Source organism: Aethalodelphis obliquidens, unplaced genomic scaffold (assembly GCF_003676395.1).
Source record: "Aethalodelphis obliquidens isolate GAN/ISIS:26980383/991018 unplaced genomic scaffold, ASM367639v1 scaffold3, whole genome shotgun sequence".
NCBI lineage: Eukaryota > Metazoa > Chordata > Mammalia > Artiodactyla > Delphinidae > Aethalodelphis > Aethalodelphis obliquidens.
Window position 1 is genome coordinate 53,375,076 of NW_020837947.1, and position 27,896 is coordinate 53,402,971.

General features: G+C 34.6%; 1 protein-coding gene across 4 annotated transcripts in view; it reads left to right on the plus strand.

The window, feature by feature from the left end:
* The window catches only part of HACE1 (HECT domain and ankyrin repeat containing E3 ubiquitin protein ligase 1), a 94,531-nt gene extending 68,095 nt beyond the window's left edge, over positions 1 to 26,436 (plus strand). For 2 of the 4 annotated variants that reach the window (XM_027089644.1, XM_027089668.1), the window contains 7 exons: positions 1,457 to 1,606; positions 2,114 to 2,310; positions 11,064 to 11,195; positions 17,718 to 17,816; positions 18,096 to 18,166; positions 24,909 to 25,022; positions 25,579 to 26,436. In XM_027089644.1, coding sequence (XP_026945445.1) covers positions 1,457 to 1,606; positions 2,114 to 2,310; positions 11,064 to 11,195; positions 17,718 to 17,816; positions 18,096 to 18,166; positions 24,909 to 25,022; positions 25,579 to 25,681 — 866 coding nt within the window. In that variant the 3' untranslated portion in view covers positions 25,682 to 26,436. Of the gene's footprint in view, positions 1 to 1,456; positions 1,607 to 2,113; positions 2,311 to 3,775; positions 4,577 to 11,063; positions 11,196 to 17,717; positions 17,817 to 18,095; positions 18,167 to 24,908; positions 25,023 to 25,578 lie in introns of those variants that run through there. The other 2 variants (XM_027089650.1, XM_027089657.1) reach the window with 2 other exon arrangements.
* The last annotated feature ends 1,460 nt before the right edge of the window (positions 26,437 to 27,896 follow it).

The following is a 27,896-nucleotide window of genomic DNA, read 5'->3' on the forward strand; positions in this document are numbered from 1 at the left end:
CGGGCTCTCCAGTTGTGGCACGTGGGCTTAGTTGCCCGCAGCATGTGGGATCTTAGTTACCCCACCAGGGATCGAACCCGCGTCCCCTGCATTGGAAGGCGGATTCTTAACCACTGGACCACCGGGAAGTCCCTGCTTTGACTTTTAATACCCAATCTTATATCATGACTGGGAATGATTCTCAAAAGGTACTTAACAGTGGATGACTAGCTTCATGTGGCCCTTTTAAGTCATTCAGCCATAAGCTTCCAAATGTGTACCTTGTATCTAAGTAAACTTACTGGTCATGCCAATATAGTCCAGTGCCAGCACTGATAAATCAAAGACCAGCAAAGCACAAAGAGTTAAAATATGTATGCTCAATGGCCAAACATTTCACTTTCCAATACTTTCACTTTTCCTTTGTTTATTTATTTTTGATGCTATTTCATTAGATTTATCAGTCTTTCTTTTTGCCCAGGTGCCTAGAAGAGAAGTAAATAGCATGAACTCAGTAAATATTTGTTGAATGAATGAGAGGTAGTGGTCACACAGAAAAAATAAGGGAGGTTATTTAAAGTTGAGATCTTGGTATTAGGTTTTTCCATTGCACTACATTTTTGGTTTTGAGACTTTCTTATTGTGGTAAAATATACATAACGTAAAATTTACCATTTTAACCATTTAAAAGTGTACGCTTCAGTAGCATTAAGTACATTCACCACTATCTTATTTCCAGACTTTTTTTTCATGTAACTGGAATTACCCTCCATTGCACTAGAGTTTGGCAATAGTCAATAACTATTGCTAATGCTGTTTTTACTTTTATACCTCAGTGGTACTTATTCAAACTTGATTATTTGTCATGAGGAAAATAGTTGTACATTTAAAAATTTTAGTTATTCTCTTGTAGTGCTCAGTTCCTTAAGGAGCAAAATGGTAGTGCATACCTGCTACGCTGGGCATGTATAGGTGAATGAAACAATGTCTGCCCTAATTCATAGCCTAAGTAGTTATTTCCACACTGCCTGGGAAAACGTGTGTGTGTGTGTATGAATTTCTAGGATCTCTCTGACACCTCTTCCAACTACTTTCAGTGAAAAGTATTCTAAAATTTTCTCTCTGCACGAAGACTTATTCTGATATGTGTGAATTAATGATTAGTATTTCCAATTCCACTATTGTGTGTATGTATTTCTAGGATCTCTCTGACACCTCTTCCAACTACTTTCAGTGAAAAGTATTCTAAAATTTTCTCTCTGCAGAATGACTTATTCTGATAAATGTGTGAATTAATGATTAGTATTTCCAATTCCACTATTAAATATTCCACAAAGAACTTTCTTCGCTGAAGAACGTTTATACATAATGTAACCTTAGCTTTGCTGAAGTTGTATGTGAACTAATTTACCTGCATTGAAATGATCTCTCTTATGCATGGTCTTAAAAATAAATTATTTTGTCTTTATTTTAATAGGAACAACTTTTCAACCTAATAGCAACTCCTATGTAAATCCCGATCACTTGAACTATTTCCGGTTTGCTGGACAGATCTTGGGATTAGCTCTGAACCATAGGCAGCTGGTGAACATTTACTTCACGAGATCATTCTACAAGCACATTCTTGGTATGGCTCCATTGTTATTTCCTTAGGCATTTATTTAAAGTGTTTTTCTTGTAGGCTCTAGCGAAAATTAAGTAGATAAATGGTGGCATTTTGGGTGAATAATTTTTGTTTTGATTGGAGACTGTGTATGTAAGGCATTTGGGGGCCTGAGGGAGAGAAAAAATAACCTACATTTTTGATTAAAAAAAGTTTTTTTTTTCCATTTTAGTGTGTATGTTTATGCTAAAAATGCATTTTAATATGAGTATACTTAAGAGAATTGGCACTTTTTAAAGTTTATAATAAGTTCCTGAATAGCTGTTTCAAAGAAAGGTTACATTGTAGAAATGTAAGCTTAAATTTACAGACTTCCAAATTCAGGAATTAACATTCATTTAAATCATGCTGTGAATTGGATTATATTTTGCAGTTTTACAGAGTATCTGTAGAGGGCAGTATTTCACCATTAAACAGATAAGGAAAGGCAGAAACATTTAGAATATAACTGCTGTATGTTTGCATTTTTAGGTATTCCTGTGAATTACCAAGATGTGGCATCCATTGATCCAGAATATGCCAAAAATTTGCAGTGGATTTTAGATAATGATATTAGTGATTTGGGTCTAGAACTAACTTTTTCTGTTGAGACTGATGTGTTTGGAGCAATGGAAGAGGTGCCTTTGAAACCTGGGGGTGGAAGTATTCTTGTAACACAAAATAACAAAGTAAGTATTTGAATTTTTACCTTAGCCATTGTTTGTAACTTAGCCCTGATAGTTTGCTAATTACTCTAAGTCTCCTGGCACTAGCCAGGAAAACTTTTACTGTTAGACTTTTGTAACATTTATAACAGATAAAATATTTAAATTAACTAAACCGTCAAATACCAGACTTCGAATTATAAAGGATCATTTCATTGTTGTGTTAGATATGCTGAGGCAGTTCCTGAAGCAGCCTAGAGCATAGTTCAGTTGATTGTGTAAGTTGGGCATCTGCATATCAAAACATTTGATTAGAAATATAAACTTACATCAATATCATATTTGCACTAGATCCCTATTTCATGTTTTAGAAGTACGATATTAATAGTTCCAATAGAGAGAAGAAATCCCAGTGTTTAAACTTTGTACACACTTTTGGGATGCAGTAAATTCTACGGGACCTCTGAACTTGATCTTTTTTTAACTTTATAACTTGATTATTTTTATTTATTATTATATCTCCTGTTTGTACATATTTTTTAAAAACTTGGTGCACGTTTTAAATTACACTGTTGAAAGTTAATATTACTTTAATATATAATACAGCTTTATTTTATGTTTTGATAGATTATGTAGGAAATTGGGAGTCAGAAAATCTGGTTTTGGAATTCCAGTTCTATCACTTACCAGTAGCAACTTCTGGTAAAACAGGACTAAAACCTTTTTCCTTTCCTTTTATTGGATTATAATTCCAAGACAGCTTCAGAATCAGCTAACTTAAAAAGTAATGTCCACTGAATCATTTTGTAGACTAGAGATATAGTAAAATGTAGTTTGTTTTTTTTTTTTTTTTAAAGCCAAAAGACTTGGCTGTGTTTTAACCTCTTTGAGCCTCAGTTTTCTATTCTGTGTGCTTGGGATAATAATACCTCCCATACAGAATTGGTACCAGCATTTTTTAAACTGATAAACACAACACAAAAGTTAGTTTTTATTGGATAGTTTTCTATAAAAATAGGTTCCTAGGTTTCACATATCTATAGGAATGAAGACCTAAATTAAGCTAGGTAATTTTACCTTTTGAAACTTAGATACTTTACATATTTAAAAAAAAAATTTAGTTTATGAATATAAAATCAGGACCTGAGTTTTTGTACATTTATACTTAGTAAAGTTTTAGTCTACCCTCTCGTTTTACACATGAGGACACTGAAGCCTGAAGAGTTAATGGTAAAGCTGGGGCCAAAACCCAGGTCTCCTAGTTTCAAGTATAAGGTTCTTCATCCTGTTAGTAAAAGTAATCACACTGAGGTAGATCTTACTTGATTTAATATAATGAGTCACGTTAAACTCTGGAAGATTAAAATAGTAAAATGCTTAAAATAATTTTTTGAATCTATATGAACTTGCCAGTGAATGGAAATTTTTATAAAATCTTCTAATTATTAGATTGTCCACCTCATAGTGCATTTATTATTTTATTTTACAGTGGCTACCTCCTCTCAATTAGGGGTAATGAAGTCATAAAATCTTCATTATAAGCAAGTGATTGCTTTTCATGAGAGAATCTCATACATGATTCCTATCTGTGAATACACTCTCTGGTGATTGGATTTGTCACTCCTCTCAGATATATGAAAAGTGGAAAGGCTCATTAACAATTGCATGGTAGATAGCTATATTTATACTTGTATCTCCTAACAGCCTCTCTTCCATATGACATGATTTTTGTTTAGATTTTTAAAATATGTATTTTATTCTTTTGCATTTGTGTTTTTGTATTAAAATCTAGAAAGAAGGAAGATATTTAATAAATAATAACAAATAAGAATACACTTATATTGAGGCTTGATCGTGAGTCTAGCCTGAGGCTGGAATATTGCTGTAACATGAAAGAGCTTGGATGTTTTGTTTCTAAGTTTAGCACGTTTTTATTTAACTATATTATTGACATTGTTTTGTTAATGACAGGCTAACTTTGATGATGAGGTTCAGTAATATAGAGGTAAAAGCAGGATCTCAATCATTAATATGTTAATTCTCAGCTTTTGTTTTTCTGATACAAACATTTCTCACAATAAAATGAGCCTCTCATTTTTCTAATATTACTAGTAAAGGTCAAGTGTAATTGTATATCAAATTGTTGATGCTTAAGCATTTAATGTTTGTGCAATAAGCAACCTGATTTTTTAAAATTAAAAATCTTTAAAAACATACTAACATCTTAAATTGATCACTTGATTTAGAATTGTTAAATTATTCAATTTACAAATAAAATTTTCAAACCGTGTTCTTTAGAGGTGTTATTGTTATATTTTAACATACATTTCTGTCATGAACTTTTTCTGTTACTCTAGGGTCAGCCTTTTACTTACTTAACTTTAGGTATAAAGTTATAATTGTCACATTTGGCATCAACGTCAGAATTTCTAAGCATATTGAAGCTTAAGTGACTTGCCAAGCATGTTAGTAAGAAAAAGTCGATGTAAGCTAATCTCCACATGGGGGAGTCATTTATTCCTAAATTTTATTGAAAGGCTTTGGTAATTGTAGACTGAAACCAAATAGATAAAATACCTTTGTTTAAAAAGAAGTATATTAATAAATACAAGTAATGTAGGCAGAACAGTATATATTCCATAATTGAAATAAAATTCTCTTTTAAATTCAATTTTATATCTGTCAATGATTTGTTTTAAAATCTAGAGGAAAAAATAAGATCACTTGGTTTCACTTTAGAAAATGGCTGAATTACCAGGAGCTGAACATTTACATTTAAATAGTATTTTCAGCATTTTTAAAAGTTTTGCTTTAACTTTTCACTTTCACTTTTAAATTCTTGACCAAACGATAAAATTGTGGAAGCATAAAACCTTAAGTTAGGAGTGACATATTTTTGCTAGGCCTTCAGTTCTAGCTCTTAGTACTGAAGAGTAAGCTCCATGGCTTTTAAGTGTTAACAACACTTTTACCATACTAATCATAAAGTTCATTAAGTCTGGGAGAGAACAAAATGGGGGGGGTGAGATGGGACAGATATCAGGGAATGGAGGAGGTGGCATGGAAGTTGAGTTATAGAGGAGAAGCATTAAGTGGTCAGATAGGAGTGAGGAAAGGGAGAAGGACATGTTCTGGGCTTATAGAAGGGCACAGAGATGGCAGAGCATGGTCTGTTTGGGGAACCACAGGTAGGTCAGAGTTGTAGATCTTAGCGTAGATTTCAAAGAAAATGAGTGGGAAAAGATAAGGTGGGAGAGGTAGACAGGGACCAAATTCTGAAAGACTTTGCATCCACAATTAGAAATTTGAAAATTATTCTGAAGGCTTAGGGATGATTGCAGATGCTGTAGAGGGCACTGACATGACTGAATTTATGTTTTTTAAGAAAAACAACACCAATCTCAACTTGGAGTGTGAAAAATGGGTTGAAATGGGGCAATATTGGAGTCAGGGCAACTGATAGGTGATTGTGGCGTTGCTCTGGGGAGCATGCATGAGTGATTTTATAAGACAGTGGCAGTGAGGATGGAGAAAATGAGACATCTTTTGAGGATGTAGAATTTGTAGAACATGGTAATTAGCTGTTTGGGAAGGTGAAAAAGAAGGACTCCAGGATGAGCCACTTAGGTGGATGGGCTCTAGAATGATGGGGGGTGGTGTCATTCTCCTAGTCATCAACCTCATCACATCAGTTGTATTCTCTAGTGATGATAATAGCCACTGCCTATTGAGTACTTTGTTATATTTCATTTATTCGAGTTGTGCTCTTTATGCATTTCTCATTTACTCTAACAGCCTTTTGAGATAGTTATTTCTATTCATTCAGTGTGGGAACAGCTTTAATAATAAAAGCGTCTTACATGTATTAGGTGTTTATAATGTGCTAGGCACTGTTAAAAGTGCTTTATGTGTATTAACTTACACTTAAACAATCCTATGAGGTATAGATACCCCTTTCTACAGGTGAGGAAACTGAAGCATAGAGAGGTTAAGTAGCTTTCCTCCAAATCATAAGACTAATAAGTGGTGGTTTTGAATCCAGACAGTCTATAAATTTCAAGCCTGAGCTTGTAACTATGACACTATATTTCTTTAGAATATAGACAGTCAAATAACTGTCTAAGGGCCCAAAATCGGTAACTGGTAGACCCTCAGTTTTAATCGAGGTCTGTATGGTTGTGTAACTGCTGGGCCTCTCATATACTAAGGCACTGAATATGAACAAGGTAGCAAATACAAATTTAGTGTGTTTTCCAAATTTATGGTTAGCAAAGGGCAAGGATGGGGAGGGAGGGATAAATGAGGAGTTTGGGATTAATAGATACATACTACTATATATAAAATAAACAACAAGGACCTACTGTATAGCACAGGGAACTATACTCAATACTTGTAATACCCTATAATGGAAAAGAGTATGAAAAAGAATATATATATATACATATATATATATAACTGAATCACTTTGCTGTACATCTGAAACTAACAAAGCATTGTAAATCAACTATAGTTCAATTTAAAAATTTAGTATGTTTTCCTCCATTTCATTTTTATTTGGTTAATACCTTATCTTTTATTGCTAGTTTAATTTGATTTATTTCACATACAAGCACATTTGATACCCATCCAAGTACAAAATACAAGCTTGTCTATATAGATTATTGACTTAAAGTGGATTCCTATGTGTATCTTCAGAAAAGTATACTATGAGAGATCTTTTTATTACTCTGAAAACTTTTAAAACAGTTTAGGTCTAAGGTTCTCCATATTGAGTGTATGTATGTATTTTTAGATTGGGTTTTAAATTATCTTTAGTATCTTTTTGTCAGTGAAGGAGGACATACTTTCCTCTGCATTTTAGTCGGTATATTCTAAAAATTCACTTTAAAAATCACCAAATCCGGGGCTTCTCTGGTGGCGCAGTGGTTGAGAGTCCGCCTGCCGATGCAGGGGACACGGGTTCGTGCCCCGGTCCGGGAAGATCCCACATGCCGCAAAGTGACTGGGCCTGTGAGCCATGGCCACTGGGCCTGCGTGTCCAGAGCCTGTGCTCCGCAACAGGAGAGGCCACAACAGTGAGAGGCCCATGTACCGCAAAAAAAAAAAAAAATCACCAAATCCTTGTAATGGTAACCTGAAGAGTCACTATTTTCAATGACTGAATTTGTTCTATGGAAACTGATGTAATAGGATTTTTATCAGACTATCAATCTTTATAACTAATTAGTGACCTTAAAAATAAGAATATATTGGTAAAGGATAAGTTATTGGAAAATGTTACATTGTAAAAATGTGCCTCTCTTTTTTCTTATATCTGCTTATTCCTGCAGAAGAAATCTGGTATCCTTTGAGTTTTCAGTGGAGAAATTTTCAGTGAAAACTCTTACATACCACAGCAATAATAATCAAGTGGATAAGCCCAGGAAAGAAGCTTTTATTACTAAAGCATTTATATTCAAATGGTGAACTGAATTATGCCAGTCATAATGCCATTTTAAACTATTAATTTAAAAGTAAAACTAACTATTTCAAACAGTTTTACAAGTATGTCCAAGTTTATCAGCTTACTTGGGATAACATTTTGCTTTCACTATTAAAAGTTAACTATTAGTTAAGTAAACATGATACATATATATCTCTTTCAAAAATCGTGAAAAAAATTTTCAAGAAGAAAAATAGCTTCAAAAAAAAGGTGTCAATTTTCAATGTTACCACCACTCCTCATAAGAAGACATAATTTAGATTCAAAGCCTGAAAAGAAGTTAAAATTTTAAGGAAGATTTCCAAGGGGTGATATTATTCATTGCACACATTCAGAAGACTAGGAGATAATTAAAACAAAATGTTTCTGTAACTAGACATGCAATTTAACTGGAACGTAATATCTGAAAGTTGAATCTCAATCTTAGTGTTTTTATTTTTCCCTTGGCACTTATTCTTTGCTTACCTATCTTATATCAGTTATGAGGCTCAGAGGTTGAGCTAGGAAAAAGTTGCTAAGGCTCTTTTTAATTTTGTTATCTCTATGCTGAGGCTTTGTAAGTTGAAAGCTTTCTATAAACATAACTATTTCACCAGAACAGGTACTAACTCAGATTCTTTAGTATAGTTAATTCTCCAATTTACTTCTGTGACATCTGGTATTATCTTATGCCCTCAAAGAATTAACAGTACAACTCAGGTGGGAGCACGTATATATCTGTTGGGGATAAAAATACCCCCCACACCCAAGTTATATCATCTCTTTAAATACCTTAGAATGAAGTGGGATTTTAGGTTTCCTTTATATTTAATGTTTATTTGAACAACTCTTTATGCCAGTGTTTTGTGGACTGATTGTCATCTACATGTTGACTGTTTCCTTAGAGCATTTAAGGTATTTGATGTAGTTACTCAAGGGCATGAAGTGTGTGGATGAGTCACTTCGATGCCTTCGTAGGTGGTGGGAATGCAACCAGTGTATTTCTGTACAGTATGAACCGTCAGAATGTTAGTGTATGATAATAGTGGATGTTCATAGTAATAATTGTGTCATCAAGAACACGTTAATGTGTGTTACTCTCTCTGAGGATGTGCTCTTTAAGGAGGCAGGGAAACATTTTAGAAGCAGCTGGATTCAGATTTTTTCTCTTAAACACAGTTGTCTTTCAACTACCTGGAAAACTCTTACTTTACTAAACAACTCAGGAGACTTTGTGATGGCTTGGATTTTATTTTACTGAGAAATAATTAGACCAAGATTTGTCCATATTTAAATTAACTTAATGTGGAGACTGGTATCTGGAGGAGCTGATTTTTCACAAATTGATATCTAATAACTGTGGGCCAGAGCTACAAAAATAAATGTGGGAAATAATATTAGAGGGGACATTAGTATATTTGTGAAATTAATTTTTAAAAATAGAATGTATGAGGAAATAATAGGAATTAATTGATAGAAAAGAGTGTGTACTATTCTGATAAATATGGAATACAATGGCAAATTAAAATAAAGTGTACTTGAGCAGTTCATGCTTCATAATTTGAGGTCTTGAATAATTATTAGTGAATAGTACCTTAAGATTATAAAAGCAAAACATCTTGAGAGAAATATATAATTATTAATGAATGAATGGAGGAGAAAAATTTTAGTATGTTCATTAAGCAGTTTAGTTAGAACAGACATCAGTTAAAAGATAATCACGTGTTAATGCTGAAATCATTGCTGGTTATTACTTGGAAGTGTGTTATATATATTATTTTTTTAGATTGGATCCTGAAAATTTAGTTTGTGTTTCTGTTTGATTGTTTGGCACACATTTCTATTTCCCTCTCTCTAGTAACTACCTGGATGTAACTTGTAGAAACTGATTAATTCCTATACAATGGAGAAAAACCTTTGGGCGGTTGGGAGTGGGATTTGGGGTGGGAGTAGATTGAATAGCAGAGACAGTAGCTTTCCCCGTGCCAGATTGCAGAAGGAGCCGTGCAGGGTTTGGGGAGAGCTGTGAGTAATCCATTGTGACAATTCTGTAGGTCTGAGATGTATGGAGAATTCATAGCCGGAATCATGTATAACTTGCTGGCTCAGTGCCTGACGTTTTTTTGGCAGGGGGAACAGAGCATCAGATTAGTGCCAAAAAATATATATATATTAAAGGAAGGGGCCTAAAATAGGTTTTCTCCCTCTGTGTTTAGAGCATTCATTCCTGGGAGGTGAGAACCATATACAGCATATTGCTTTTAACTCTGAAAGTTTCACTTAGTTGTAATTTAAAATATATGAATAATGACAATGGTAGGGTTTATGTACAGAGAGTGATGATAATTCATTTTGTTTGAGCCAAAATACATTTTTTTAGTTAAATTTTAAGAGACACTGTTCTAGATGATGGTGATGTGTATTTTAAAAGAAAATGTGTGAAAATAGGTTCCCTTAACTCAGAATCAAATAGGCTACACTTAAATGAGTCTTTTTATTAGGTTCTAAGTGTGTTTTAAATGAATTTGTAGAATGTATGCATTCATCACATTATTTGTTGAACACTTACAAAGTGACAGCCTCTTTTTTAAGAGCTGAGGATATATACTGGTAAACAAAACAGAGCCCCTGCTTACAGAGAGATTACAGTCTAGTAAGAGATTTCAGTCAGAGAAACCAGGAAGTATACAGACAAGGAGGCCTGAGCAAGCTTGTGTTTGGGGGATAGAGTGAGGGAGCAAAGGGGAAAGTGGAAGGAAATGAGATGAGAGCAAGGCAGAGGCTGGGTCATTTAGGGCCTTATGGACTAGGAAAGGAGTTTGGACTTCAATCCAAGTGTCATAGGAAGTCATTGTAGGGTTTTGAGAAGGAGGGTATGTGATCTGAGTTATATATAAAAAATCTATACGTAATTTTAAAAAGTCACTCTGGTGTGGTGAAGAAGCAGTAACAGAGGCAAACAGAGGCAGCAGTGATACCAGATGTTGCAGTAATCCGGGTGAGAGATGATGACGGCTTGGACCAAGGTGCTAAAAGTGGAGGTCGTGAGACAAGGTCTGATTGAGAATGTTTTTTCAGGTAGATCTGATAGCACTTGCTGATAGAGGGTGTGAGAGAAACCTGGGTGATTGATTCTTAGGATTTTGGCCTAAACAGGTTAGTGAATGGTAGATTACTGGTTTGCTGAGGTGTATGAATATTTCTGCCAAATTAATTCTAAACCTTTACCTCTTAAATGAGAAATGATTATATCAATAGTGTCTTAAGTACGTGAAATTAAAAAGAAATCATCACAGAAACTTTTTTTTTTTAATAGGCGGAGTATGTCCAGCTTGTCACTGAACTTCGAATGACAAGAGCCATTCAGCCTCAGATTAATGCTTTTTTACAGGGCTTTCATATGTTCATTCCACCTTCCCTCATACAACTTTTTGATGAATATGAATTGGTAAGGAAAAACATCACTTCTTTTTTTAAAATTATTATTTATTCTTGGCTGTGTTGGGTCTCCGTTTTTGCGCGCGGGCTTTCTCTAGTTGCGGCGAGTGGGGGCTACTCTTTGTTGTGGTGCTCGGGCTTCTTATTGTGGTGGCTTCTCTTGTTACAGAGTGTGGACTCTAGGCGCGCAGGCTTCAGTAGTTGTGGCACATGGGCTTAATTGCTCCGCGGCATGTGGGATCTTCCTGGACCAGGGCTTGAACCCGTGTCCCCTGCATTGGCAGGCGGATTCTTAACCATTGCACTACCAGGGAAGTCCCAAACATCAGTTCTTTTGTTGTTATGCAACACAACACAAAACTCCAATTGATGTAGTTTAGAAATAATTTTGGAGCACAATGATGAATGGAATAATGTAGAAGACATTATGGTTTAATGTTGATTTTTAGGGAGGTATAAGATTTGTGATTGTGCTTCTCTTAAGGTTAATAACCAGATTAGCAATTTCTTAATGTGGAATGGAGTGAGCTGGTGATAAAGAAAAATGTAATGTATTTCCAAAGTGTTCTACATGGGAGATGTTGAAGGCCAATCTTCCCAAAAGCAATATTCACATTATTTCTAAATTTTTTGTTTGGCTGTATGAGGTAAAGGATACTGATAGTAACTTCTTGTACCTTTTATTTTTTCCAAAAATAAAAATTGACTGAGGGATTTTCTTGTATTTCTGTTATCTTCTCCAGCTTCTTGTTTCATCATGTATATAATTTTATAATTTTCCATTTTAACCATGTATGGAGTCCACTGTCTTTGCTGGCCCCTAGTCTTTAATGAATGTTTTGTTTTGCTTCTTTAATTTGCTTTCCCTTTACTGTGATCTAACAGGATTTCTGATTTTATATGAATTATGTCTGCATTTTCCCCCATTTCCTTTTTTCTCTTTTATTTTTGGTAATAAATTATTTGTAAGCTCTTTGAGTTGTCTAACTCCTTAATAAAACCACACAATATTTTAAATAGAGTACAGCTGCTTTCTTAGTTTGGAATAATAAATTTTAGATTTGGAATAAAAAAATTTTATAATTTGGAATAATAAATTTTAGATCAGTGGAAAAGTGTCCTTTGGCTTTTATTCTTTCTCACCCTATGCCTTTCATTTTAATATATGAATAAGTACATTGGTGTGTACCGGTTAATTTTACATATACCAGTATTTTCAATTTATCACTCATAGTATGTCTTAGTATAGTAGTGGACAAAATTTGCTAAATAATGTTGAAGTCCATGGTGACTTAGTTTCACTAAATGTTAGTTTTGAGGTTTTTTTGTTGTGTTTTTACGGTTAAGATGAATGGTTTTATTTAGCATAGACTTGTCTAGTTTTTGTATAACCATAAAAGTTACTATTTTTAGTATTTAAAAATGGAGGCGTACTTATGAATTGTTAAGCAGAAAATTACATTATTTTCTGGACCTATGTATAAAAAACAAATAGCAACAACACAAATAACTGAGAAAAACTTTGCCTCATAATTTACTGATACTGAGTTTAATGAAACTTTTTATTGAACTACAATATACATGAGAAAAGTACATGCATCATAAATGTATAGCTTGATGAATTTTCACAAACTGTATACACCCATGAAACAGCACCCAGATCAAGAAACTGAGAAATCCTAACACCCCAGATCCCTCTCATGTCCTCTTCCAGTCACTCTGACCCCTCATGGGTATCCACTCTCCTGGCTTCTAATAATATAGACTAGGTTACCTGTTTTCGAACTTAATGTAAATGGAATAATCACCTAGAATATATCTGACTTCTTTAAAACAGCTTTTTGTTTGTGAGAATCATGTGTATTATTGCAAGCAGTTGTAATGTGTTCATTTTCATTGCTCTGTAGTACTTCATTGTGTTAATATACTTTTTTTTTTGGTCTTTTCTACTCTTGATGGACATTTGGTGGGTAGTTTTCAGTTTCAGGCTATTGTGTAGATTATATATCTTGGAGTGGAATTGCTGGGATTTAGGGGGTGCATTTATTCCATTAGGGTAGATACTAGCAAGTAGTTTTCCAGAGTAGTATGTCAGTTTACACTCCCACCAACAGGTTATGAGAGTTCTGGGTATTCTGCATCCTAAACAGCATTTGATATTTTTCTTTTTTATTTTTACCATTCAGGTGGAATAGTAGTGGTATTTCCTGGTGATTTTAATTTGTATTTCCCTGGTATTGAGTGTGTTTTTATTGGCCATTTGTGTACTCTGTTTTTGAAGTGTTCAAGTAATTTGTCCATTTTTCTGTTGTGTTTTCTGTTTTTTGTGTTTTTTTAAACACTGATTTGTAGGAATCTTTATATATTCTTTATAGGAGTCTTTGTTAGATATATGTATTATGAAGATCTTCTACTCTGGTGTCTTTTAACTAATAAAAGTTTTTAGTTTTAACGCAGTTCAGTTTATCACTTGTTTTTTCTCTTCCCTTTTTTTTTTAAATGAATGGAGCTTTTTGTGTCCTGTTTAAGAAACTGTTTCTTATTCCAAGGTCATGAAAGTGTTTTCCTGTATTTTCTTCTGAAAACTTTATTCCTTTGTCTTTTACATTTAGGTTTGCTACTGGTAAGTTTTTAATTGTGGTCCTTACATTAGAAGTTAGGTCAGGATTCCTAGTCTGTCTTCTACTCTGGCTTTACTAAGTTGAGCTGATTCAGATGGTGGGATTGTTTTGGAAGAGCAGTGTTGTTGGCATGATGCTTACTTATGCAGTGATGATAATTATTATTATTAAACACTTAGTATTTGCCAGGTACTTCATGTGTATTAACTTTTAAAACCTTCACATCAGACCCCTGAGGTAACTTATTATTCCCATTTTATAGATGAGGAAAACTAGGCCAAAGAAGGTATGGGACTTGCTCATGTTCACAGAGTATGTGTTACAGCCAGACTGTGAACCCATGGTCTCTGACCACAGCCCAGTCTCTCTTCATCAGTATTGCCTCTCAGTGGCGTGAACTATATAAGTAGGACTTGGTTTTAGAACCTTTGGTGTGACTTTGTGTCTTTCGTAGGAAAGGGCTCTGCTACACTGGGATAGAAAACTTTTTAAATAAGTTTGTGCAAACATCTAAGCTAGATGTTAATCAGAGTTAAAGGATACTGGTTAGATTCTAGAGCTTTAGTGAAAAGAAGGTATCCAGTAGCATCAGTGTCCTTAACTGGATGTGTATTCATCCATTTGTGGACAGAACGCAGTCTCAAGTCAAGAGGTGATTATCAGGTTCAAAAATGGTGACAACATTTTGTGATTACTGTATCTATAACATTATTACAGTTGAGGGGTTCCTCAAATGTCTGAGGGACTGTCCTGCCATACTGTGCTGCTTATGAGTTTATCCATGGTGGTACCAGGATATTAAAACACTGAGTCATGTAAACTCTAGGTAAGCTAAGAGCTGTGAACACCTGCATGACTCAGTTCCTGACTATTAGTTTATGGGTTATATATGTTGTACCTAATTAATTCCAACAGACCAATTCAGTTATTTTGTCACTCTCCTGGTGGTCCAGTGGTTAAGATTTTGCTTTCCAATGCAGGGGGTGCAGCTAAGATCCCACATGCCTCAGGGCCAAAAAACCAAAACATAAACAGAAGCAGTATTGTAACAGATTGAACAAAGACTTTAAAAATGGTCCACATCAAAAAAATCTTAAAGTAAATAGGGGCTTCCCTGGTGGCACAGTAGTTAAAAGTCTGCCTGCCAATACAGGGGACACGGGTTCGAGCCCTAGTCTGGGAAAATCCCACATGCTGCGGAGCAGCTAAGCCCGCGAGCCACAACTACTGAAGCCCGCGCGCCCGGAGCCCGTGTTCCGCGACAAGAGAAGCCACCGCAATGAGAAGCCCGCGCACTGCAATGAAGAATAGCCCCCACTCGCCGCAACTAGAGAAAAGCTCACACGTAGCAACAAAGACCCAACACAGCCAAAAATAAAGTATATAACTTTAAAATATATATATTAAAAAAATAATAAATTATTGATTGGGATTTAAAATCTTTTTGTTATATGCATATGTACTTTGTATTGTGGACTTCCCATTTTGTCTGTTTTCAGTCAGTTTAATAACTTTTTTTGCCCAGGTGTTAAACGGGATAATAAAGATCTTTTGTCCTCTTCACAAAGTCATAACATATGATGTTCATGAAATGCTTCAAATTTCTTGAGAGAATATCCTCTCACTCATTTTTATTCACAATTATTAACAATGAAAGCATACTTAATATTATTAAAAGCTTATCTTCAGCCTAGAAGGGAAGAGGATTAAACTCATGGGTACAAGAAACATGTAACAATCATCCATATTCCTTTTGGCAGATCTGTGTCAGGGTACTGCCAGGGAGCAGAATTTCCCCAGATGGTTCAAATAAAGAAACTTTAATGGAGGAACTTAAAGAGGCATGGGCAGGTTAAGAAGAAACAAGGTATGGTTGAGGCATCCAGAGAATAGCAACAGTGGAAAAGCCTTATCACCCCTAGAATTGAAGACAAGTGGAGGAAGTACTGTGAGGAGCCCGGTGAGAGCCTGAACCACCGGGGGCCACCAGGTGGCAGCTCTAGTTGAGGAGACATAGCTACTGCAAAGATGTACTGAAGCAGGGAGGGAGCAGAAAATGCCCTTACCTGCAGACGCCTGCCTGTTGCCCAGTGATGGAGCCCAACCTGAAACCAACAGGCAAGAGAGCCAGTCTGTGCCTCTTGGGGCATAGAATGTGCAAAGGAAGATGGAAAATGTATTTGGGGGTGATAAAATGCACCCTACCAGAATGATTTCATCTAGTTAAAGTATTTTATAATACTATGGCAAGGAGGACTAAAACACACCCTAGACAGGCAGTTCTCAAACTTTTTGGTCTTAGGACCCCTTAAAAGAAAAGAGTTTGTTTATGTGGTTTATAGTAATTGATACTTAACTGTATTTGAAATTCAAACAGAAATGTAAAATTTTTAATTAATTCACATAAAAATAACAATTCATTACATATTAACATAAATAAAACATTTAAGAAATTAAAACTGCATTTTCCAGAATAAAACAAAAATAGTGGGAGAAGTGGCATTGTTTTATATCTTTGCAAGTGTCTTTAATATCTGGCTTAATAGGAGAAACTGGGTTCTCATATCTGCTTCTGCTTATAATCTGTTGTGATATGTTGCTTGGTTGAACTAAATGGAGAAAATCCAGCCTCAGATACGTTGGAAAAGGGAGAACCTTGCAGACTCCTTAAATAGATCCCAGAAACACCCAAGAGTTCTGAGACACCACCTTACATTGGCCTTCATACTCTATACTAGGAGCATACTCTATACTAGGCAGGTATATATTATGAGGAATTGCTGTAGGAGAAGTGATTTTGAACCACATGGTATCTATCTCTGCAGTAACAAACTCTGCTATTCTGGCTTGTCGGTGTTAAGCTTAGGCTAGTTATTACCTCACTTTACTGTGTAAACACATCCACCTGTGTAATACGGGCTGATTCAGAGATTTGGATAAGCCTTTTTCATGTTCTCTTTTCTCTTGGGGATCATGATGGTAAATACTTTTGCCATTATTAATTCATTCTTAGTTATTGGATTGATATTTTGTTTGTTTGATGATCTTCCTGGAAAAAAGAAGGATACCAAAAGTCATTAGTAGGAAAATTGCATTTTTTTTTCACCTTGGAGAAATTTGACTTGAAAGTTGGATTGGAATTATTCCAGAATAGAGTTCTTCAAAGGCCTAAATGTGTTTTGGTTTTTTAAAAATAATAACTATTTTTATTATAATAACTCCTTTTTTTCCTAGTGATTAGGGTTTCTTGATCTTTTCCTTTGCTTAACCCAGATTTATTTAGGTCTTTGTTTTCACTTTCATACTGAGAGTATAGTATTTTTATAGAATTTAACAAATTCATAAAATATATATAAATCAAAGATAATAATGTTCACAAAATTATTGCACATATAAACTGTTGTGGCATGTGTGTTTCTATATAAAGGTAAACTGTTATCTCATGGTTTTTTTTTTTTTTTTTTTGTGGTACGCGGGCCTCTCACTGCTGTGGCCTCTCCCGCTGCGGAGCACAGGCTCCGGACGCACAGGCCCAGTGGCCATGGCTCACAGGCCCAGCCACTCCGCGGCATGTGGGATTCTCCCGGACTGGGGCACGAACCCATGTCCCCTGCATCAGCAGGTGGACTCTCAACCACTGCGCCACCAAGGAAGCCCTATCTCATGTTTTAATTATATTGTATCAGTGTAGAGACATCTCCACATCTCACAATATTTGAGATTATTAGTATCAAGGGTTCTCTCTCAGGTAGTACTTGTTATTGATGACTTGCAGACACTGTTACAAAAATAAATCAGTTTTACATGGGATTAAATGTAAAAGTTTCTAATTAAGGCAAATTTACTATTTAAATGTAATCACTTTTTTTCCCCAGAGAAGACTAATGAAATATTTTGCTTCTTCCCCAAAGGAGCTACTGCTTTCTGGCATGCCAGAAATTGATGTGAGTGATTGGATAAAAAATACTGAATACACAAGTGGCTATGAAAGAGAAGATCCAGTTATTCAGGTAAAGTCTCTCCAGAGCTTAGAATGAAGTTAAGTTTTGCTATTTAATCTTGTAAGCTTTTCAGCACTATTGGATGAAAACCTACATTAATTAACAAAGTAAAGTTTTCCCCTAAATCTTCTCATGGGAATTGCATATGAGCGCTTTGTATGAAATCTTTTTTGATAAATGAGTTTCATGGAATAAAATATGCTTTATGAATATTGCATATTTCTCTGGTACTAAGAAGCCTGCAGTTGCTCTGAAATATGAGCTAAGTTTTTTATTGTTGTTTTTAAGTGGTTCTGGGAAGTTGTGGAAGATATTACTCCAGAGGAGAGAGTTCTTCTGTTGCAGTTTGTTACTGGCAGGTAAGAAGTGTTTTTATGATAATGTGGAAAGAATTTAATAGATTCCATTTCTAATGGCTTAGACATAGACAACTCAAAATGAATTATTACTCTGAATTGTCAATTTCTTACCTCCTTTTCCATTTTTTTAGATATTAAACAAAGGTTTATTTAGGCATTAAAGTTAAAACATATAGTAGTGCTCAATAAATGTTTATTTAAGGTATAAAAGATAAACTGTTCCAATCAGGACTATCAGCATGTATATTATATTTTATAACCTGGTAGTCTTTTCATTCTGCAGGTAAGTCAATGATAGTAGCCAACATTTGTTGCTGGGACAACACACACACACACGTGCACACAATACATAATAATACCCATACACAGCAGTTTTTCTCCAATTCTTATCAAACTTTAAAGTCTTAAGATTTGTGGCCTGAAAAATAATTTGTGATACCACACTTTGGAAAGTCTACTTTTGGAACCAATTAAATATCATAGATATTAGAAAACTAGATGATTTAAACCTCTTCTAACTTACAGTTCTGAAAGATGTAAAAGAAAAGGTCTGATTTTCATTCTTTTTAAAAAAAAATTAATTTATTTTTTATTTATTCATTTTTGGCTGCGTTGGGTCTTCATTGCTGCGCATGGGCTTTCTCTAGTTGCGGTGAGCGGGGGCTACTCTTTGTTGTGGTGCACGGGCTTCTCATTGCGGTGGCTTCTCTTATTGCGGACCACAGGCTCTAGGCATGTGGGCTCAGTAGTTGCGGCTTGCGGGCTCTAGAGCGCAGGCTAAGTAGATGTGGCGCACGGGCCTAGTTGCTCCGAGGCATGTGGGATCTTCCCAGACCAGGGCTCGAACCCGTGTACCCTGCATTGGCAGGTGGATTCTTAACCACCTCGCCACCAGGGAATTCCTGATTTTCATTCTTGATAAGTTAGAATTTCATCTGTGTCCTTCTATTTATGAAAATATAGTTTAGTCATTCCATTATAAATGTACATGGTTCTTCTAAGAAAGTTGGAACACAGAAAATTAGAAGAAATAGAAAAAATATCACCTGCCAGCAATAAGCACTGTAAATAATTTGATGTATCTTTTTCCTACCTGTTTTAAAAACATAGTGTGAATATATATCTGTCTTATATATATGTAATTTAAAGTCAACTGTTTTATTTTTAAAGTAGTTCATAACCATTATAGAAAATTTTGAAAATGGAGACTGTAAATACAAGAAAATGAAAATCCCATTAATTAATTACTATTTAGAGATAACACTATTAATGTTTTGCTGTATTTTCTTAGTTTTTTAGGTATATAATTAGAAAAATATACACTATATACCTATACAATATATAATATATACTATGTACCTAATTTCAAAGAATAAAACATGAATTATTCACAGATTATAGACTAAAGTTATGAAAGAAAATCTTGTCAGTGTTTTTTTTTTTTTTTTTTGGCTACTTAGTGCCAGAAATACCTAGAGATTTGAGTAATTTAATAAAAAGCGTTAAGGGCTACCCTGGTGGCACAGTGGTTGAGAGTCCGCCTGCCGATGCAGGGGGCATGAACCCATGTCCCCTGCATCGGCAGGCGGACTCCCAACCACTGCGCCACCAGGGAAGCCTGATAATTCAAATTTTTAAAAAATCACCTTTAATATCAGTCTCTGAATATAATCACTTAACATTTTGGTTATTTTTCTAGAATTTTTCTCACATATATAAATTTTTATTTTTGAAAAACATTGTTCCTATTTTATAACTTTTGAATTTAGCAATATATCATTAAACATTGTTTCATTTATAGATCTAGTTTTTTAAATGGCTGTCTATTCTTCAGTCTATGGACCTCCCTTAATTGATATAGTCCTTTATTGCTACATTTTCCTGTTTATGAATAATGCTGAATAAGGAAATCTTGTGCTTTATACACTTGCAGCCCAGTTTGATTATTTATAAATATAGGATAAATGTGATATATATGATATATAGGATAAAAATATAGGATAAATTCTTAGAAGGGAAATTTTTAGATAAAAAAGTATATAAATTTTTATAACCTTGAGACATTGTTCATTTAACCTTCAGAAAAATATCAGTATTCACCTCAGCCTATTTCTTTTATTCTATCAATACAGGATGTAATCATTTTTATTTTCATAGTTTCATATATGTATGGTGTGGTGTGGATTTCCTTTATTTTTTGCACATTATTCTACCATCATTTTCAAAAATTTGGTTTTAAATGTTCTTTATATATAGGGACACTAACTCGGCAAATATCTTTCCCAGTTTATCATTTGCCTTTTAATTATATTAAGTTAAACATACAGATTTCCCTGTAATTTAGATTATAAATTTAATTTATAAAAATTATATAATGAAAGTGCTAAATTAGGTTGCAAGTTTATTATCAGTACTTTCCTTATGTTTTTAAAATAAATTCTTCCGTACTCCCAAGATTTTGTATATATATGTTTATCTACCTTTTTTTCTGTAACTTTTTTGTAGTTTCTGTTTTTACATACCAATTTTTAAGCCATCTGGACTTTATTTTGGTTTATGTTATAAGGCAGGGCTCTTTGATTATTTTTCTAAGCAGTTTATATTTAAACACCATTTAATAAATTATTATATTTTCCTTCATGATTCAGTTGGTATGAGTCTTTAAGATGTAGGAAACAATTATTCAAGTTCTTTAGTACTAAAAATGTCTGTTAGATTGCTGCTCTTGTAGAATAAAAAACACTTTGATTAGTAATACACTGTACGTCTCCCGTGTCAATAGTACAGTCATAGTTAGCAGTGCTGAAAAGATCTGTACTGTTTACTATTTAATTGGTCGAGAAGTGTAGCTGCGAATCCATTTAAACTGAGATGAAGAATGTGGGTAAGGAGTAGAAGCCAAGAGGGAGGAGATATGGGGATATATATGTATGTATAGCTGATTCACTTTGTTATAAAGCAGAAAGTAACACACAATTGTAAAGCAATTATAAAGAGGTTAAAAAAAAAAAAAAGTAGAAGCCAAGGAAGCTGAGGGGAAACTACATGGAGCTAAGCTTTACCTTCAGGTTGAAGAATCCACTTTTCAGCACTTAGTCTACATGGAGTCCTTGTTTTGAATTCAAACTAAGTCTTAAGTTCTTTTATTGTGGTTTTTTTTTTTTGTGGTAGGCAGGCCTCTCACCGCTGTGGCCTCTCCCGTTGCGGAGCACAGGCTCCGGATGCGCAGGCCCAGCGGCCATGGCTCACGGGCCCAGCCGCTCTGCGGCATGTGGGATCCTCCCGGACCGGGGCACGAACCCATGTCCCCTGCATCGGCAGGCAGACTCTCAACCACTGCGCCACCAGGGAAGCCCTTAAGTTCTTTTAAACCTTAACTTTCCTTTTACACTAGACCCAGTTATCAATAGGTATTGCATTTGCCATTCTAGACCTAGAGTGTGTGTGTGTGGTTTTTTTTTTCCACTTTTTGGAAAATTCTATCATTTATATTTAGATTGTAAAATGTCTTTCTCTGTGTCCATAGTATAATTTAAAAGAATCTTACTAAAGAGTCAAATGTGTTCCAGTTGTAGAAGCAAGAATCTGTATCCACAGTAACTTTAAAATATTTTTATGGTGGTGACAATATTTTGTTTATCTACAAGGCTGTCTTAAATGTCTTACTCTTGTTTCATTATCTCTTAAGAATAATGAAAGTCAGACTTGATGATTTGTGTATAAAATAGAAATATTTCATTTTTATTAACTGTAATTTTACATTGTATATGTCAGGTGTCATAATACTCAACCAAAGACCATTTATTTTTCTCATACATGCTTAAGCTTGATGAGCCATAATCTTAGCTAAGATCCACTGGTTATTCAAGTGTGGGCCCCACACTTCCTCTGAATTGTAGTTTAGAGGAAGAGGAGTAAGGTTTCAGAGATTGTTTGTGAATATCAGTTTACAGAATAATTTCAATTTAGATATGAAAATTGGGGGATTATCTGATTTTTTTAAGCTTATTTTTCAAAATTTATTTATATGAAAGACATTAGATTGATCATTCTGTTATTGAAATACTGTGATATAATTTGTGTAAGAATCAGTGTCAAGGCCCTCTTCTCACCTTGTCCTGGTGAAGTGGAATACTTGTTTTTAAAGTTTGCCTCTGTAGGAAATTGAAAACAGCTTGCCTTTTATTCCTTTTCATTTTTGGTCACCTTTGTTAATTTTTTAGGCAAAGGGAAATATGCAGAAAGTAATGTTTCAGTTTATAGACATATTCAGGTCTTTAGATATTCTCTTTCCCTAAGTAGGAATTGCTCATGTGTTAGTGTTTTGTTAGCAAGATGCAGGCATCCTTTTTTTTTTTTTTGATGCAGGCATCCTTTTAACATTCACTTGGATTTCTAAAGTAAGCTTAGGCATTTCGTCAATAAAGTGTTTAATAGCAACCAAACTACTTCCCAGCTAGAAAAGAAAAATGCTGGGAAGAGATCTGTTTATATTGGATTGTTTTTTTTCCCCCTGTGAATGTAAACATATCATCTGTGATTTCAGACAGAAAATCCTGGTGCATTATTCGACAGGTTTTTTTAGTGTGTGTGGTAAAACATACTTAATATTAAACATTTTAATCATTTTTAAGTGTACAGTTCTGTGTACATCACATATTTGTGCAGCCATCACCACCATTCATCTCCTGAGCTTTTTATCTTTCTCAGTTGAAATTGTACCTATTAAACACTAACTTTCCATTTCCCCTACCCCCAGCCTCTGGCAACTACCGTTCTACTTTCTGTCTCTATGAATTTTATAATTTTTTAAATAGATTTATTTATTTATTTTTGGCTGTGTTGGGTCTTCGTTGCTGCTCATGGGCTTTCTCTAGTTGGCATTGAGCGGGGGCTACTCTTCGTTGTGGTGCACGTGCTTCTCATTGTGGTGGCTTCTCTTGCTGTGGAGCACGCGCTCTAGGCACACGGGTCTTAGGCTCACGGGCTTCAGTAGTTGTGGCACGTGGGCCCAGTAGTTGTGGCTCGCGGGCTCTAGAACACAGGCTCAGTAGTCTCAGTAGTTGTGGCTCACGGGCTTAGTTGCTCCGCGGCATGTGGGATCCTCCCAGACCAGGGCTCGAACCCAGGTCCCCTGCATTGGCAGGTGGATTCTTAACCACTGTGCCACCAGGGAAGTCCCTCTATGAATTTGATTACTTTAGGTCCCTTATGTAAGTGGAATCATACATTATTTGCCTTTTTGTGACTGGCTTATTTCACCTAGCATAATGTCCTCGAGATTCATCCATATTGTAGCATATGTCCTTTTAAAGGCTGAATAGTATTCCATTGTATGTGTTTACCACAGTTTTCTTATTCTTTCATCCATGGACAGTTATTTGGGTTGAGTCCACTATTTGGCTATTGTGAGTAATGCTGCTATGAACATGGATGTACAAATATCTGTTTGAGTCTCTACTTTCTATTCTTTTGGATATTTACTGTAATTCTATGGTTAGTTTTTTGAGAAACTGTGATAATGTTTTCCACAGTGGCTGCACAATTTTACATTTCCACCAGCAATTGCATAAGGGTTTCAGTTTCTGCATGTCCTTTCCAATACTTGTTATTTTCTAGTGATCTTTTTTTTTTAATAGTTATCTTAATGCCTATGAGGTGGTTATCTCAATGAGCTTTTGATTTGCATTTCCCTAATGACAAGTGATGTTGATTGAGCATCTTTTCGAATGCTTATAAGCCATCTGTGTATCTTCTTTGGAGAAATGTCTATTTGAGTCCTGTCCCTATTTTTTAAATTTTAAAAATTGTCCCTATTTTTTGTTGTTGTTAAGTTGTAGGAGATCTATATATTTTCTTGATATTAATTCCTTGTCATATTTATGATTTCAAAATATTTTCTCCTGTGGCTCACATTTTCACTCAGTTCATGGTGTCCTTTGGCACACAAGTTTTTAATTTTGATGATGTCTAATTCATTTTTCTTTTGTTGCCTGTCCCTTTGGTGTCATATCCAAGAAATCATTACCAAATCCAGTGTCATGAAGTTTTTCCCCTGTATTTTCTTCTAAGAATTTTATAGTTTTAGCTCTTCATTTAGGCCTTTGATTCATTTTGAGTTAACTTTTTGTATATGGCATTAGGTGAGGGTCCAGCTTCATTTTTTTGTAGTGGATATCCAGTTTTCTCAACACAGTTTGTTGAAAAGACTGTCCTTTTTCCATTGGAGATTCTTAGCACTCTTGTCAAAAACCATTTGGCCATATATTTAAGGGTTTATTTTGAGGTTCTCTATTCCATTGGTCTATGTATCTGTCTTTATGCCAGTGCCACAGTTTTGATGACTGCAGTTTTGTAGTTTAAGTTTGGAAATTAGGAACTGTGAGACTTCTGAGTTTGTTCACCTTCCTGTGGTCTCACTATGTTAGGGGACATTTGAAAAGAATACAACCAATGTGTAAATCTCTGGAAAGAGAAGTGTAAAGAATTTTCTAGTTTTCCCACCGTGTAAAACAATACAAAACAAAAACGCTTTGACTCTAGATATTTTTCACAGACAGGGAAATCATTTGGATAACATGTAAGAGCCTCTGTTGCTTGAATTAATCAAGTAAGCCATTTATTTATTCAGCAAATATTTAATGAACATCTACTAGATACTAGTCATTTTGCTAATTCGAAATATACCCGTTACCAAGATTTTCCTTGCATGATTACGACTTACTAAGATATGAACTCTTAGTTCCAGGGTCCCACATGGTGGATTTGCTAATATCATGGGTGGAAGTGGATTGCAGAACTTTACAATTGCTGCTGTGCCATATACTCCAAATCTTCTACCGACTTCAAGCACATGGTATGTTAAATTGGTTTATTTAGATGCATTGCAAATTGTTCTGATTAATTTTGAATGATCAAAGGTCCAACTACTGTATTGCTGCATTGAGAGGAAAATCTCAACAGTGATCTCTATTCAACATTTTGTAATCACTGATAAATAAGTAGCTACATAGTTTCTTGCCTTCCCCTTTTTTGGTAGGGAAAATGTTTGAGGAAACTACCTACCTGTACTCTAATTGAATACGTGTAGTTCAAGTATCACTAAAGTTACACTGTCATAAGTATCACTGAGTTACACCATCATTTCAAACTAAATTGCCCTATTGCTTATTTATTTTAGGCTGAAGGGAACTTATTTTCTTCTACTACATTTGCATGCTAAAGGAAACTGCAATGCAGCAGGGTTTTGTTTTTTTTTTCCTTTGTAAATACTACTTCAGGGTTTTCCAATTTGATTGCAAATTTAAGAGGGTGGTTTTACCTTAATTTTGAGTAGTGTTTTCACTGCTAGACAAAACAATAAAAAATTTCAGAGATTTCTTAGTTAATAGTGGTATGTTTTTCTTTTAAAGCATCAACATGCTCAAGTTACCTGAATACCCAAGTAAAGAAATACTCAAGGACAGGCTTCTTGTGGCACTACATTGTGGCAGCTATGGTTACACAATGGCATAATGAAGTCTGGAAAATTCATCTGACTGCTGATGTGCAGTGCAGAGTCGCAGAAGTAATTTAGGAAACCGTCAACAGAAAAGCAGCCTAAATGCAGCCCACAGGCAGGGCTGATATTTAAAATTCATAAAGGATCAGGTTTTCTTTCTTCCCCGTCTCTTTTCCCTTTTATGTTTTCTCAGTTTGTGATACAATTAGAACATATAAATCACAGTAGTCTTCATTTAAAAAATGCTAATTGAAAATAGTAGAAACTCCTTTTTCATATTTCTTTAATATTATCCAAGAGTGTGTTAGGGCAGAATCTTATTCTACATTCCATGTCTGCTATGTAACTGTTCTGTTAAAAAGGTGTTGTCTCCTTTATTTTTCTATATAGTAAATTAATTAGGACATCCAGCTTGGTATGTCCTATTGCATGTAAAGTGCCGTTTATATTTTGGAAAACTGTTGTATAGAATGGATTAATTTACATTGTGTATAAAGCCACAAATATGTATTTTCCCATATTGAATCTATATTGCAGTGATGTTTTCTAGCCTTTCAGTATTTTAATATGTAAAGTTTAGACTGATGTGACTAATAAACAGCTGATGTAGTGACATCTAATTTATATATTAAAGCTTATGCTATATTGTATGAATTATTTGCATCTTTCAGTGGTCAGTTTTTCACATACATATATTGTCTCAAAGTTTTTCTTATGCCTTATTTTAATTTATATTTTAGATAAAATTAAAATACGATATTTTACTGGGTTTCTTTTTGTTACTGTTGTTTTATCTGTGAGCTCTAATGATACATTTGAAAACGTAATCTGATGTGCAGATTACAATTTAAGTTTGTAATTTAATTTAATTTTTCCGTAAACTTCCTTTTTATTATTAGAATGTTGAGTTCAAATGATGTATATGTAATACAAAGCAGTGGGTTTAATTTTAGGGTGTCTTTTTTTTTTTTTTTTTTTGGCGGTGCACGGGCCTCTCACTGCCGTGGCCTCTCATTGCCGTGGCCTCTCCCGCTGCAGAGCACAGGCTCCAGACGCGCAGGCCCAGGGCTATGGCTCACAGGCCCAGCCGCTCCGCGGCATGTGGGATCTTCCTGGACTGGGGCACGAACCCGTGTCCCCTGCATCAGCAGGCGGACTCTCAACCACTGCACCACCAAGGAAGCCTCTAGGGTGTCTTGGAAAAGACACAGTTGAGTAGTTACAGCATACCTTTTAGGGGAAGTAGGAACACTCAGACATTTAAAAATACTAACAGGGGAATTTGTAATGTTTAGGACCTTGCCTTTGGAAACTAAAAATAGATTATCCAGTGGCATCATTATTGGTAAAATGACTCTTATATGCATATTTTCTCATATGAGCAGCCACTGTGTTTGTCACTGACAAATGTAGACAATGTATATATGTCAATATAGGCAAATATGTATTGTATATACATGTATTTAGGCATATATGTTGAAAGCTTTGCTAAGTCATAAAACTTCTTTAATACATGTTTTTTGGTCTTCTTTTGTTATTGTGGGGTTTTTTTTAATATTAAGAAAACATCTCTCAACAGATTACATTAAAAACAGAAATCTTTTAAAATTACTATTAGCCCTAAAATTAGGATTCAGATGCATTATTTACAACAAATGAAGCTAATAATTTTTAAAATGTTGGTTTTTGAAATTTAATTGTACAAGAGGTTATTGCCTTCTAACTTCAGCTAGGTAACTGATTTATTTAATATTACATTGCTTATAATTTTAGTACTTACAAACATTTATTTCTGTTTATAATCATACATTGGCTTTGTCAGATTGGTTCTTTTGCAGGTATTTATGGAGAGGAGATAATAAAACATTAAAAATCTCATGGTTTTATATCCATGAATTTGAATATTTTTTTATATAGAGCTAGCAATTTTAGGGTTTATTCTTTTATATTATCTTTAGTTTCTAAACAATAAGAATTTAGCTAATATAAAAAGATTTTATATGGATTAAAAATCCTATTTAAACTAGAGGCAGCAAGTCTTTTTAATTCTATTCCCACAATTTCTTCTGTAAGTAGATGGATATGTTGAAGGCAAATATAAAAAAATGATTAGAGATTTTCTTCTCCTTTGGGTAAAAGAAGATTACACTAACAGGAAAATAACTCTTACTACATGTGGTAGTTTCATATAAGGAAGAAAACAGAAATACAGCACTTTACAGGAATGAA